The following is a 15,221-nucleotide window of genomic DNA, read 5'->3' as shown; positions in this document are numbered from 1 at the left end:
AGAGATTTGTGGCTTAAAAAAGGAAAGAAAATCATGAATATGAAATTTCAAATTAATGTATCAGGAAAAGTGAATAATGGGAGCAAAAGAAGGAATTTTTGATATTATTAAAAATGATAGGGAAAATAAGAAAATATGATAATTAATGGTGTGTAGTTAAGTAATTTTTTCCAAATTATAATATCACTCTCACATTGACAAGTGTATTACATACGCTCCAAGTCTTTGATACGTCATGGCTATGTCATTGCAACATCGGTTCCACATATAACATTATTTAAATTTTGATTTTTTAATTTCTTTTTGTTTCTTTTTAACAAATCTAGTAAGAAATTTATTTTAGAAAAAAATCAGCGCTTGTTCCTCAACTGTCACAATTTCAATTGATTAAAAAACTACTCAGTCACAATTGCAATTGAACAAAACTCAGTCACATTAATCCATGATCTCAAAACTATTCTCACAATCTCACAAAAAACACATTCAATTTTGATGACATTTTCAAAACAACAAATAATAAATGAAAATTTAATTTGAGATGAAGAAATTGTAGATTTTTCATTAACAAAAGCTTCAAACTTCATCACATTCAAACTCTGTCATAAATAATAATTTAGAAGCAAAAATAATTATTGATTTTTCTATTTTTTCCGCTTTCATCACACCCTTTTACTAATTCAAAGAAAATGGGGAGGGGGAGGGGGGTGTTTCAAAGAAAAAGAAAGAAGTTGGAAAGTTATTCGAAGAAGAAAAAGAAAAAGGCGAGGCAAGTGGTGATTAAGGCGGCTAGTCCGAAGAGAAAGAGAAAGGGTCACAATGGGCGTTCAAAGAGGAGATATAAGGTCGGGATGGGGGTTTCAAAAAAGGAAAAGAGGTTTGGGGGGGGGGGTCAAGAAGAAGAAAGAAGTGGTGCAAGTGGGGTTGAGGGCGGAAGGGGTGGTGGGGTGTAAAGAAGATGAAGGAAAGAAAGATTACTGGCTAAAAAAAATAGGGCCCAGTTAGTCTTTTCTATGCGTAGTGACTTTTTTGACTTGCCACGTCAGCTATTCGGGTGTGAAAGATGTTAAAAGTGGTATTTAAATGCCCATATTGTTTAAGTGTTAAAGTAAGTTTTGTTGCCAAGTTTAGGGGGGGGGGGGTTATATATATATTCCCAAAATTAAATGACAAATTTGGTGTACCACAAACATGAATTATTTTGAGCGAATTATATATCAAAAGACTCAAAACATCGAGATAATTTCATATCTAAAATTTGAAACTATTTAAAGGTGATTTTGAGTTGGTCGAGATTGATAGTTAGTGTATATTGTATACTTTATGTATAGTTGTGTTATATTCAGTTTATTAAAAAAAGTTTATCATAATGTATAGTAAGTGTATAGCTCATATATAAGTAAACTATATTGTATATTCAATATATACTTTTTATGATTTTTGAGATTATTATGTAAATAAAAACGATTGTATATTTGAAACTATTACAATTGCATTACACTCAAACTCGGCAATAATGAAATAAAGTAAATACAGTGAAACCTCATTAAATTAGTATAAATGGAATCATGAAATATTGTACTAATTATTTAATCAATAAATTATTAATTTAAATAGTGTTTTGAGAAGGTTAATTTTAATTACATCAAAATTATTACATCTTACTAATTTATGTATTCATATTTGTTGAATTTATATTAAAAGAAATTATTATGTATAGATTTTAATGAATTCATCAAAATCATTGTATCTTGCTAAAAACATTTAATCTATGATAGTGAGAGAATAAACTGTATAAACAACATACGAAATTTCTTGAAATCATATTTAAAAATGACTTCTCATAAAATGTGTCACAAAATCAACAATATGAGATCAAATACGTGAGTACAAAAGAGATCACTCCACATATACTTAGAAAATTTTCCGTTCGTGACAACATCAAAACTTTTGGATGCACTACAAATATTAGAGACGAGCTTCAACTAGATTTAAATTTTAATAAAAACACAGAACTTTATTCCACTAAATTGTTTTAAATATACTTATACTTCTAAAAAATTTATTAAGTTATAATATTAATGAGACCATATATATATATAAGGATCTTTTGAAAATATTTTATCTTATTATCTTATCGAAATAAGACATTTATTTCATTAACCCAATTCGAAAATGAAGGAAAATATTATATTAATTTATCGAGTATTAATGAAGTAAATGAAAAAAAAAAACTCCAAATAATCCCTCAATTTAGCAAAACTTGGAACTTTTAAGAGTAGTTTCCATCAGCAGAAGGAGAGGAACAATGGAAGCCGGTACTCTTCTCAGAGCTCTGAATCCTTTCAAATTCAGAACAAAATTTTCTGGGTCATACACAATTCGATGTTCTTCCTCTTCTTCCTCTATCAAGATTTCCACTGGTTTGTTTTAAGGGCTTCTTTTTCTTTTTTCTTTTATGCTTTTATAGTGAAAATATTATAAAAATGTAATCTTGGCACATACCCACTAATTTTTATGTTGAATTATATACATACAGTGTGAAAAATATTATAAAGATGTAATCTTGGCACATACCCACTAATTTTTATCTTGAATTATACATATATATATATATATAGTTGAAAATGTTGTGAAGATGTATATTGTGAAAGTGGGGACTTAAAATCTTAGATTTTATGTTATTAGTAATGTAATGATGTTGATTTCTTGTTTAGGGGCAGGGAAAGAAATGGGGAGGAGAGCATATGATGGATTGTTGTTGGATGCAGCAAATACACTTTTGCAATTGTCAAAACCAGTTGAAGAGACTTATGCTGGGATTGGCAAGAAATATGGTTTGTTGGTTCCTTTCTTAATATTAATATTTCACTTTCCAAATATCAAAGTAGAAATCTTTTTTTTTTTAAATCCCTTTTCGAATCCACTTCTTGAGGTGAGACAGAAGTTGAGTTATTTTTTTTTGTGTGTGTGTGTGTGAGAGAGAGAGATGCAAGTTTAGCTGGTCTATAGTGTAGAGCTTCACCTTATTGATGATTGTAGATATAGCTCTCTCCAACATGTATCATCGTTGTTAACTGAAATGCCGAACTATACGTTCTGTTAGGATTGGAACTGGTGTAGTGGTGTAGTGCAGAATTTAGCCAAGCAAAGTTGTAATGATAATAACAGTAAGTTAAGAAAATAAAGGACACACAAATTTGACGTGGATTGGTCAATATGACTTGATCCAGAAATGTAGAGGAGGAATTTACCATACAAACTGGTACACATGAGGGGGTATAAAATTGGAGTAGATACTCTAAGTAACCCAAGAGAATAACCTTACAAAGCCACTGCAAAGAAGAGGTTCACAAAAAGTATTATCGATTATTAACTTTTTAATATACTTAGCTCTCTATTACAAAAAATACTCAAGGAGACTTTCTAACAATTTGTGGGATGATTCAAAGGAAGAAAGAATACCTATACTAATAGTGGAAAGTTATGGCTCCCTAAGTAAAGAAAAAAGAATGAAAGAACAAACTTTTACTCTTTGGCTCAAAGTTGTAAAGTTTTGCAACCAAGACACTTGTTGAAATATGTGACCATCTCATCTAAAAGTTTAAGCTATTAGAGAGAAACACTTTTATTATTGGTGTCCCATAACAGTGGGTTAAAACGTAAAAGTCCTTGATCTCCTTATATGGTCTTGCTATTTTGGGGTTGAATTAGATTAAGGTGCTATATCTTTATGGTATCAGATCCAGACCCACCCAATTAATTATTTCCAATGTTGGCCCCCTTGTCTATATTGTCCACCAGATGTCCACTCTTGGGTGTGTGCGCGCGTAGGGGGGGGGGGGTTGGTATCCCACATCGGCGGGATAAAAGGTCCTTAATCTCCTTATATCGTCTTGGGAAATCCTCTCCCCATGAGCTAGGTTTTGGGGTTAAAATCCCCTGGGAAAAACTAGTAGGTTCTTTGATTTGTGAAAGAGTTTTGATATATTATGATTCGACGTGGACAAAGCAGTAAAAGGAAATCGTGTTACAGAAATAGGAGAAGAAAAACAAGTGTTTGGACACATTAGAAGAATAGACAATATTGCAAATGTAATCTTCTAAGTATGCAGGGTCTGGGTAGATCTGGTAGATTTTCTCAAGGCGACAGGATTGATAGAAGGGATAGAAACCGAAGATTGTGAAGGAGAGATAACCAGATTGATAGGAGGGATGAAAAACAAAGATTGCCAAGGAAGAGTGGATGTAGGAGGTATCGAAGAAGGTGGATCGGGAGGAAATGAAGAAATAGGAGGAGGAGAGGATTAAAACGAAGTTTAATTAGTGAATTAGATGAGGAAAAATGGAAACACTAGGTTGAACAGTTGAAGAAGGATATATTTATTCATAAAAAACAATATTTCTTGAAACAAAGTATTTTTGAGAATGTAAACTAAGTAACTTATATCCTTTTTACCCAAAAGAATACGCAAGATGCCTATGTTTCCTCTCAACCACACCATTTTATTATGGTGTGGCAACACAAGAAGTTTGATGAATGATGCCTTGTGAAGACGACAAATAGTGGTTTCTAAACTTGAACCCAAACTTGAACCCAATTCCCAAGCGTTATCAGATCTAATGACCCTAACTTTCTTATTGAATTGTCTTTCGATCATTGCAAGGAACAATTTGAGAATAGAGAATTCATTACTTTTAGTGATTAATAAAAAAGTCCAAGCCCCCCTACTAAAATCATCCAATATTGTTGTAAAAATACTTATAATCATCATAAGTAGGGGGTTTTACAAGGCCCCCCCAAGTATCAATGTGGATTAAATAAAAAAATTTGTTGAGATGAAATATGACTAGTAGGAAAAAGAAGTTTGAATTGCTTTGTTAATCGACAAATAAAACAGAACAAGGAACAATTTTTTTTGAACAAACAGAAACATGAATTCCGTTGATATTCTGCATATTTGATTAAGGCATATGCCCTAAGCGTACATGTCATAAGTTGCTTTGAACAACAGAAATAGAAATACATGGCAAACTGGATTTGTCATCCTTTAGGGAATGTAAACTAGAGCTAGACTTAAAGCAAGAATCTGCAGTATATGAATAAACCGGGAGCCTATTCTTCAAGATTTTGAGACCATTTTGACTTTCACAAGGGAGCATTGGGCTCTTGATTGAAGGGCCCTGCATGAGACAATGAGAAGTGGTGAAGAATAATATATTAGAAAGTTGTTTACTCAACTTGTGGTACAGACAATAAATTGAAATGGCAACTAGGCACATTCAATGAATCATGAAGGTTAAATTTGAGAATATGGATCTTGAATGAGGAACCTTAACCCTTTCTGAATAAGCTTACTAAAGTAATTCTAGACAATGGCTTTAGATTGAAAAAAGGTTTGTTGTTGTAACTCATGCTCAGTTGCACTTGAGTCTGGAAGTAATACCCACATAGTTGACAGAAGTTTTACATTCGAAAGTAGATCTGGAATAATAAATGGATTGATGTACCTCTGAATTGTTCTAAATTTCTGAAACAGATTGCTAGTCTATCAATTTCTCAATCATTCAAAGCTCTTCTAAAACTCAAATTCCACCCCTGTTCACCCCAAACCATTTCAATTGTTGAGTTATGTTGTTGATTGAGGGAGTATATGTCTGGATAGAGTTGTTTAGGGGCCCTTGTTCAATCCATTTATTATTCCAGATCTACTTTCCTTCCATTACCAATGCTGAACATGGTTTTTGTTAGCAATTTGGGCCACAAGTTCCTTATGGATGTCATAGACTAACTCCATGAGGACTATTTTCACTTTGGTAGTCCATCTTCCATCCAAACCATATTTTTCCCTGATTACCTTCTTCCATGATGTCTGGTCTGAGTAGAATTTCCATATCCACTTCATCATTAAACTCTGCTTCTGCTTCTGGATCTTCAGATTCTTAATTCCAGCGTCTCCTTCCTTCTTGCTGGTTTGACAAGACTGCCAATTAACTAGATGTATTTTACTGGAACTTGACAAGGCTTGTTCGAGCCTCTTTCTCAATTCTTCCTTTGAATGATTGGATTTTCTCCATGATGAAGAGATGGGAACTAACTTGTCATCGTGGTCTTTCGGTGTCCACCCTTTAATCCTTAATAGTCTTGCTCAGATACTTGATCTTTTCAAATTCATAAAAATCGAAGGACTAACTAATAATATAAAAGATTCGTTTTAAAATAAAGAATATACACAATAATAAAAGTGTGCTCTCTCTAGTCTCTACCAAGCTGTTAGATGAGATGGTTACGCACTTCAACAACACTTTACTCCAACAATACTTGGCGATCACACAAGTATTTTGAACATGGCTAAATTTAAGTCATATCTTACCAATTAAGATGAGCTTGCAAAAAACTGGGGGATTGGGGAAAACGAGTGGAATAAATGTTTCCATCCTAAGCAAAAGAGATATTTGTGTAGACGAAGTACCAACATTATTGAGTTCTGTGAACGCTATGTGCTTGAGAAGCAGAATAGAGTCAATTTCGAATCTCCAGCAAGTCATAGAACAAAAGGTACTTTGGATTACATCAAATTTTAGTGGTCCTCCTCTAACCCCATTGAAAGGTGGTGTCAAGTGTAAGTTAACCTAATGATTATTCAAGGAAAATTTGGATTTATTTTATTAAAAATAGAAGTGATGTTTTTCTAACTATCAAACGATGGAAAGTTTTGATTGAAGGAAAACGACGTAAGCGGTTTAGAACAAATAATGACTTGGAATTTTGTGATTTTGAGTTTAACAAGTTTTGCGAGAATGAAGGAATTGCCCGACACCACAATTTGAGGATGACCCTCAACAAAATGGTGTTGCAGAAAGGATCAACAAATTTTTTTTAGAAAGAACTCATTGCATAATTTTAGAAGTTGGGTTGACAAATGCCTTTTTGGGTAGAGGCTATATCTACAAGACGTTGTATTGTCAATCGTGCTCCATCTACACCTTTGAACTTTGGTTAGGTGCTCCTGTTGATTATTCTGGTTTTAAAATATCTGGTTGCTAAGCACACGTGCTTGTAAATGATTGAAACTTGGAGGCCAGGGCTAAAAAGTGCATTTTCCTAGGGTATGCATTTTAGAGAAAGGATACATACTATGGTGTCCTGATCCCATGTCACTAAAATTTATAATTTGAGAGATGTAACCTTTGATGGTGTCCCCATCCTTTCCCAAAAGAGAGTCTTCTAGTTTTTGTAATACAGATAAAGGAAGTCTACATAGGAACAGGTGAAGGTTGAGATCAACATTCCTTGTGAGCCAAGCTTATCAATTGTGGAACAAAATACAGTTGAAAAACCTGAAGTTGAGCCAAAAGTTAAACACCAGAAGTCACAACTTCTATATTCCATAGTCACGCATAAACCAAGAAGACAATCCAAAAACCAGGAAGCTGTGGAGATTATTTGCATTGTTTTTTAAGTTGCGCAAGAAACTGAAGAAATCGGAGAACCATCAAAGCACTCTGAAGCAATTTTGAGTGTGGAATGTGGATTCGACCAAAAGGCTGATTGCAAGGAATGAAGAAATCAAGTCTCTCCACAAAATAGAACTTGGTCTTTTTGTGAAGCCACCATCAGAAAAGATAATTGTTAGTTGCAAATGGGTCTTAAAGAAAAATAAAGGTATTCCAGGGGTTGAAATAAAAGGTACAAGGTACAGTTAGTTACAAAGAGCTATTTTCCGGTAAAAGGGGTTGAAGCAACAGAATAGAAGTATTTTTCTTTGGGGACCATAAACTTTCTGCTGTAAGAATAAGTCTTCTTTCTATGCTGCTTCAGAAGAGGCAGACTTTCTGACCGTGTCTTCCTTTATATCAGATCAATATTTAGCTGAAGATGGCCTTGTTATTTAGCCATAAGTCAACTATAAGCTAAATGATCAGACATGTGGTACTAGTATTCGACTTGTATCTACATGAAATCCTTAATTGTGCAGTAGAAAACAATAGCAATTATGTGAACCAACTTCAGAATAGTTTCCCTTGGAACATTGTAGTGAGCCTAAATGTGTTTTTCCTTAGCCTTCTCTTCAAGCAAGCATTTTTATCCAGTGCAGAAAAAGTCGAGAGAACACATTAATATCTCTATGTTTTTTCAGAAAGATTGCTAAAAGTACTTTTCTAATTTTAGGGCTGACAACTTCTCCAGCCGAAATAAAGCAAGGTTTCAAAAGAGCTTTTTCTGCTCCCTGGCCAGAAAATCTTCGTTATCAGGTTGCAACTTCACTGGAGTTCATGCTCATTTGTCACATGTGAAAAATCACTCTCCTTTGATGGGGAAAATCCAACATGTCTGATGTCATTAAGTATTTCTTTATTTGATTATTAGAACTTTTGCTTATATTCTCCTTTTATATGTTTCCTCACTTGGTCTTACCCCTCTTCGCTTTTTCTCGGTTTCCCATGCAAATATTAGCAAGCCATTTTAGCTTGTGATGACTTAGTTCTTACATGTAGCATTGTAGAAATGACTAGCTAAAGAGATTGATAGTTTGAAATGAGGTAATTTGACCTTTCCTGGCCTTTGTTATGGACAGAGCACTTTAAACATGATACAGCAATGAGAAAATGATGCTGATATCCTGAGTTAGTTTTGGATACAAAGATGAATAAACTCTTGGAATACTGATTGTCCTTTTTGAAACGTACTGACGGTGTATTCTGCATATCTGTATGAATAGGATGTTGGTTTTCTTTATGAAGCAAAAAAATTGCAGTCGGTGCACCTCCATTTGTCCAGTCACTGAATTATTTTAAAATGTCCTAAAATTGAATTGCTGGTTAAAATTCATATTTCCATTATAATGTTTACTGTTCCTCTGACATTATTAATCAACTGAAGATTATGTACAATTCGCAGGATGATGGACGGCCTTTCTGGAAGCTTGTAGTTTCTGAAGCAACTGGCTGTAGTGACAATACCTACTTTGAAGAAGTATACCAGGTCATTTTTTGCTAGTAGTAACTTGATGAAGTCTAAAACATTTTATAGAAATTTGAAGTTAGAAATGACTGCTTTACCTGAAGTGTTTGCTTTAATCAGCACTATGCAAGTGGCGAGGCATGGCATCTTCCAGCTGGAGCCTATGACACAATACTGATTCTGAAACGTTCAGGAGGTAATCAAGTATCTGCATTACTTAACTTCTGACATAAGATTTGTGTAATGAGCTTCTCTTGCCATACTTTTGTTTCTGAATTACTGAACCTTGGGACAGTCAAACTGGCCGTTGTATCCAACTTTGACACCCGGTTGAGGAAGATTTTGAAAGATCTGAACGTGTTGGATCTGTAAGCATCAATCCTTTCTTATATTTTTTCCCCGTTATTAAAGAACAGTTGGAGCTTAACCACTTTATGTCGGTTGACGGTTGTCAATTATATTCCTTGGTTTTGAATGTCAGTACCTTATTACATAGCAAACTAAATGGTCTTTGAGCCTTGAAACAGTTGGAAATAGTTGTATGTATTCTTATCTGCATGAAATGGCAGGGGCAATACCTGCTTGAAACTTTGAAGATGCTTTATTTACTTTTGTGTGCTTTCTATCCACAGATTTGATGCTGTCATCATATCTTCAGAGGTTGGACATGAAAAACCAGATACAAAGATATTCAGAGCTGCTTTAGGTATGTGGTACAAATACTTGGTACATCTGTCATTAACACGGTGATAAAAGGTATCTCTACTTTAGCATTGTTCTTTTTTTGTTTAATATTTTAATCTGACTTCTTTAACAACTCTTTCAAGTTATGTTATGACCCTGAGCGAAGCTTATTAAAATTATAAATTGATACTAATACATTTGTCAAATAAGCCTGAAACTGGATACAAGAAGTTCTGCTTACCATGTTCTACAATATTGTAGATCAGATCAGTGTGGAAGCAATGAAAACTGTCCATGTCGGTGATGATGAAAAGGCTGATAAAGGGGGAGCAAATGCTGCTGGAATTGACTGCTGGTGAGCTTCTGAAAGTCTTTCTATATTTAAATTTCGATAACTCCCTTAGCTGATGTCTAGTGCAACAAAAAGATAGTGCTAATGTTGTAGTTGCTCTATAAAAACTGTGTTCAGTTTAATATTTTTAACTCTTGAATATCCAATTTATCAGTAAGACAACTTTAAGTCTTCTCTTACTTTTTACCAACCATACAAAGGATGTCAATATGTCTTATGGTTATGAAATTTTCGTTCACAAAAATGTGCCTTTCAGGCTGTGGGGTGTAGATGTGAAGTCATTTGCAGATATACAGAACCGCATTCTAACAGAGCCCTAGCTTTTTTTCATATTGCCTCTGACATTTGGAGGGTAAGCAAAAGAGCTTTTGTTCCTTTTCCTTTTTCATTTCTATGTAAAACAGCATCTCATTTGAATAAAAGATGCTAATATCTCACTATTGTTTCTATAACTGCAGATACAACTCGTCTACAATCAAGTATTACTTTTAGAGGGAAGCTGTTGTTTTGGGGTGATCATTACGTTATCGATTAATCATCTGTTTCAATTCTTCTAAATTATAGAGTTTGGATATAGGGGCTTTTAATAGCTTCATGCTTGTAGTCTTGCATAGTTGTACTGTTATTAGACCATGGCAATAAGTGAAACATGTATGAGCATCCGAAGTTGTGTCTTATCTTAGGGAATGATTCAGTAAGCAATCTTGATGCAAAATTGCTTTGGTTACCGTTTGTTGCTATTGTTCTCTCTTACTTCGGTTTTAGCATGGCTTCTTTACTACTGTATTTCGTTTCAATATTTGTTAGTATGCTTTACTTGACCCGAGGGCCTGTTGGAAACCCCATCTCTACCTTCACAGCGTAGTCAAGGATGTGTGCATTCACACTACCCTTCCTAAACTTGACCTGAGGGTCTGTTTGAAACCCCACTTTCACAGCATAGAGTCAAGGATGTGCATACACACTACCCTTCCTAAATATGACCCGAGGGTCTGTTGGAAGCCCCATCTCTACCTTAAGAGCATAGAGGCAAGGATGTGTGCGTACACATTACCCTTCCTACACTTTACTTGTATATTACGCTAGGTATCTTATTGTTGACTCAGTAAGCAATCTGAAAATTCACCCTAATATTCATCCTCCCAGTAGCGTCGACCTATTTTGGTTGTACCTCCCTCTTTACAACTTTGAGTATTTGTTGCTTAGTGTGATTTACAAAACTTGTTGAAGCAACTAGCATGTAAGCTAATTGGAGAAGCTGAAATTTCTCTTTCCTTTGTAGCCTATCTTACATCACACTTTTAGGCCCTTCTAGCTGACATTTTTCCCACTTTGTGGCTTATCTATACATCTTAACTTTGAAATAGAAAGTACAACTGAACAAGCAAGTCACAATGGAAACTTATTTCAAAAGCATATGATCATGTCAATTAGAGCTCATTATTTGAACTGCAAACTTCAACTATAAATTTTGAATTTTAAAAAATATTTTCAGAGTTCTTCAAGATTTTACACATAAAACTTCCAACTTTATTTTCATATCTAAACGCAACTTCCAACTTCAAGCAAGCTATGCTTCTAAATGTTCCAATCAAATCATGTCGAAACACCTTCTAATTCTTTCAATCAAGCCTTATACAGCTGCTGGACCCAAACAAGCTGTCACAAAACACCATCAGCCTGGACCAAGCGGCTTGACAGAATTGTTATTCTAATTATCTTTTAAATGACCTGATAGATTGAAAATATTAATAATTCTTAGAAATTTCAAATGACAAGTGAAGGAAGCCTTCATAACAAGGGGCCCTGCAGCTAACATGTCAACTGAAGCTAACCATGACAGGTTATAACTCATTCCATTAAATGTTTTAGCAAAGTAATATGATATTTATCTTTCTCATATAGAGCAAATGCATGTAATTTGCAGAAACAACTGCATCCACTGAAGCTCTATTACTGATACAGAAATATTAGGGGTAGAGAATATTCCAGTATTAATTAAATCGACTCTACCAATAAGCTTAAGAAAGTCGCTAATTATGACTTTGCTCAAAGTTCCTAAAGACAAGTCCAGGTGAAGGATTTCTTATGCAAGGTAGCGATACAGTCGTCTATCTGCATTATCCCTTTCCAAGAAATCTCTCTCAATAAGTGACTCAATCCGTTTCTTGATCTCCCCTGGATTTGCCAAGAAACGAGATTGCAATTGCTTTGTAACTTCAGCAATGATGTTGTTGTGATCTAATACCTTTCTGGATTTCATGATCCTCACTATAGCAGCTTCAATCTGGGGCTTTCTGTCCTCTTCCACCCTCTGACGTGTCTCCTGCTTTTCAGGCTCGGATTCCTTCTGTGCAACTACAGTTCCTATCTTGACCTTGTAAAATTTGCTTGTAAACTTATCATTGACGAAAAAGGCATCATCCTCCCCGATATCCTTACTCATCGGTTCTTTCCGGAGAACATTCTTTCCCTTAACACATGCCAGGGACTGCAAGCACCTTTTCAAATCAGAGGAAGGTATCTCCGTGGCCTGTTCAATCTCCTTGTACATTAGCCGATCAGCATTGTTGAAGAGCATGAGTACACACATTTGGTAAGTAGAGACATTAAGCTCGTGCTTCTGGCCCTTCCCAAATGTCGCTTTTAAATCAGCAGTGCCCATGTTAGTTTGCCAGGATAACCTTCGACCAGTGTGGGTCCCAAGGTAATATGACCGGAACTTCTCACATAGAGCTGATAATTCAGCTGGCAAATTGCAGGTGACACCAGGTTGAGTAGGCCACGATCCCGTCGTGAGAACTTGGACAACCAATGAGGGGCCATCTCCCAATTCGGCACCATATGCTGTATGGAATCCTTGCATTGTGTCCTGGGAGGTTTTCATGTCAGTGAACATGCCCTCTAATTTGGAAGTGAACTGATAACCACATTCTGTCTTCAACTTAACAATCAGACTTCTCTCTGCATCATCAGAAACTGTTTTTCCTGAGAGCAGTCGCTTTGCCAAGTGCTGTTTATAGTATTTCTCAAATACATCTTTTTCTTGCAAGTAACGGAAGAGCATCATCACCTTGTCGAGAATAACTTCAACATCTTCCTCACTGACACCTTTAAGGCCTTTCCGCAATTTTTCATCCACAAATAATGAAATAAACTCAGGAGAACGCGGATTGAGGTTAATGAAGAACTCAAAAGATGAGTTTAAGGCATTCTGGAAAGTCTTGTCATTGTTGAATGCCAAGACTATTATGTTATCATATTTATCCTTCTCATTCAAGAGACACTGAACAAATTCGACAGGATCTTTCAGCTTCTCAGGATCGGTAACGAGCTGTTTACCTATCTCTCTGATGTGAGAAGTCATTACATCTCTTATTGTTGCAAGGCCATTAGTAACTCTACGGAATAAGTTGTACATTCTTCTCAAATCCTCATATTTATCATCAAGAAGCATATTCACCAAACCTGAGTTTTCCATATGGACAAGCCTAGGCATATGGTTCTCAATCATCTCTTTCTCCACCACATTAGTGATCTTCGCTTCAGTCTTCGGATCCAAGTAGTGTGACACCCTCTCAATTTCTTCGGTTAAACGCTTTTCGGCTTTCTTGAGGTAATCTCCACAGTCGCAACATTCAATGAACTTCTGAGACTCGGCTCTGTAAAAATCAGCTGATATTTCAAGGAAAGGTTTTTCAAAGTCTTCCTGGTATACAGATGGTCCTAAATCCATAAACATTTTAATTATATTTCTCATCAGTCCCCGGTTAATTACTTCACCATCCCTTTCTTTGAGTATAAGTTCAAGAAGCGTACTCAGAAGTCTCATCTGAATATTACTCGAACGTACTATGTTATCACGCCAAAGATTCAGCCCAAGCTCATGAACAGGGGTTTTATGGGTACTCGGAACAAAGGTCCTGTCCATGTACATCAGAATGTCCCTTATCATTTGCAATGCCTTATTATGATCTGCCCATTGCCTATTCAGCTCTTCCAAGAATAAATCACCTTGAGCGCACTCTATGGATTTAGAGATATGTTGTAGGTGGAAAGTAATTGTAAATACGAGTCCAGAATACAGCTTCTCACCAAATTTGTGTAATACCATATTATAAGCATTTCTGCATTGACAGAAGATATACCAATATCAAAAATAGTCTATTCAAGCATGCAAAAAAAAAAAAATAACTAAAGAGTTTTGGAAACGGAAGTGAAGAGAAGGAGCAGGACAACCACAAAGCAACAGATCATTAAGACTATAAAGGTGTCTTTATATATCAATAAAATGGCAACAGTTAGACTACGCAAAAGAGTCTTATCATGCTCAGGACATGATAAGGATTAAAATTTAGGCTTTAGGAAAGTCTGGATCACCCTAAGACATCTAATAGCCTCGGTTGAGAAGAAAGAATGAAGCGGCACATTCTCTGCTAGCCTGATGATTTCTCCATGAACAGAACCAATAAAGATCTTTGTCTTTCTTTACCTCAGTACAAATTAGAACAGTCCATAACCAAACAGCCTTTCCACTTCAATTATCTATTCAAGTTGCAGGAAGAAAAGAACGAAAAACAATGGAATTATGAGTCACTGAACTTGAGCCAATGCAATCCTTGGCCGCTGACAATTTATTAATACTCTAAGGGGTCATTTGGTTGGGACAAGTTATCCAGGGGTAAGTTATCCTGGGATAAGTTATTCCATTATGTATATGGGATAACTTATCCCGTCACTAAGGTATAAATGGTGGACTAAATAATCCCAGGATCGCCTCCAACCAAACGCAGGATAAAATAGTCCTGCATTTTATCCCCGGAATTTTTATGTCTTATACCTCACACCAAATGACTCCTAACCGTTGGATTTCTGCCTGATTTTGAATTCTAAAATCGTATAGCTTTTTGAGAGAGAGCCTCAAAAGATGTAACCTATGGACCTTAATGCTCATCTATCATCTTTTATGTATTATTTTTGTTGTTCAAACATTTCTTATGTATTACTTCTCCTACACTATATAAGCCACATTAAAACATGAGATATATTCTCATTGGGGCCTAGAGGCGTGATGGCCTGGTGGGCTGTAAATTAGATGCCTGGATTTATTGACATAGCCAGTTTGGTCATATTAGGTTGAAGTTGAAAAAGAGTATTTGGAAGCTGATGAATTGTGTTTTGACATGAATTTCACTGTGTGTCCGTGTGTGTGGGGGGGGGGGG

General features: G+C 35.4%; 2 protein-coding genes across 3 annotated transcripts in view; one reads left to right on the top strand and one right to left on the bottom strand.

Annotated features, from left to right (window-relative positions):
• The first annotated feature begins 2,234 nt into the window (after window positions 1-2,234).
• Window positions 2,235-10,735, top strand: LOC107006197 (haloacid dehalogenase-like hydrolase domain-containing protein 3). Of its 2 annotated transcripts, none has more exons than XM_015204868.2 (10): window positions 2,235-2,420; window positions 2,721-2,834; window positions 8,171-8,253; window positions 8,900-8,983; window positions 9,083-9,158; window positions 9,258-9,330; window positions 9,595-9,668; window positions 9,908-10,001; window positions 10,255-10,350; window positions 10,457-10,735. In XM_015204868.2, the coding sequence occupies exons 1-9, from the start codon at window positions 2,306-2,308 to the stop codon at window positions 10,316-10,318; spliced, it is 777 nt and encodes a 258-aa protein (XP_015060354.1). In that variant the 5' UTR covers window positions 2,235-2,305; the 3' UTR covers window positions 10,319-10,350; window positions 10,457-10,735. The 2 variants fall into 2 exon arrangements, with proteins under 2 accessions (XP_015060354.1, XP_015060320.1); XM_015204834.2 differs by having other exon boundaries at window positions 2,237-2,420; window positions 2,715-2,834.
• A 1,083-nt stretch (window positions 10,736-11,818) lies between these two features.
• LOC107008063 (cullin-3A) overlaps window positions 11,819-15,221 on the bottom strand; it is a 5,967-nt gene continuing 2,564 nt past the window's right edge. The window contains exon 2 of the mRNA XM_015206966.1: window positions 11,819-14,125. Within this exon, the coding sequence (XP_015062452.1) occupies window positions 12,085-14,125 (2,041 nt within the window). The 3' untranslated portion in view covers window positions 11,819-12,084. The remainder of the gene's footprint in view (window positions 14,126-15,221) is intronic.

Source organism: Solanum pennellii, chromosome 1 (assembly GCF_001406875.1).
Source record: "Solanum pennellii chromosome 1, SPENNV200".
NCBI lineage: Eukaryota > Viridiplantae > Streptophyta > Magnoliopsida > Solanales > Solanaceae > Solanum > Solanum pennellii.
Note: the sequence above shows the minus strand (reverse complement) of the source record. Positions and strands in the feature narration are given on the sequence as shown.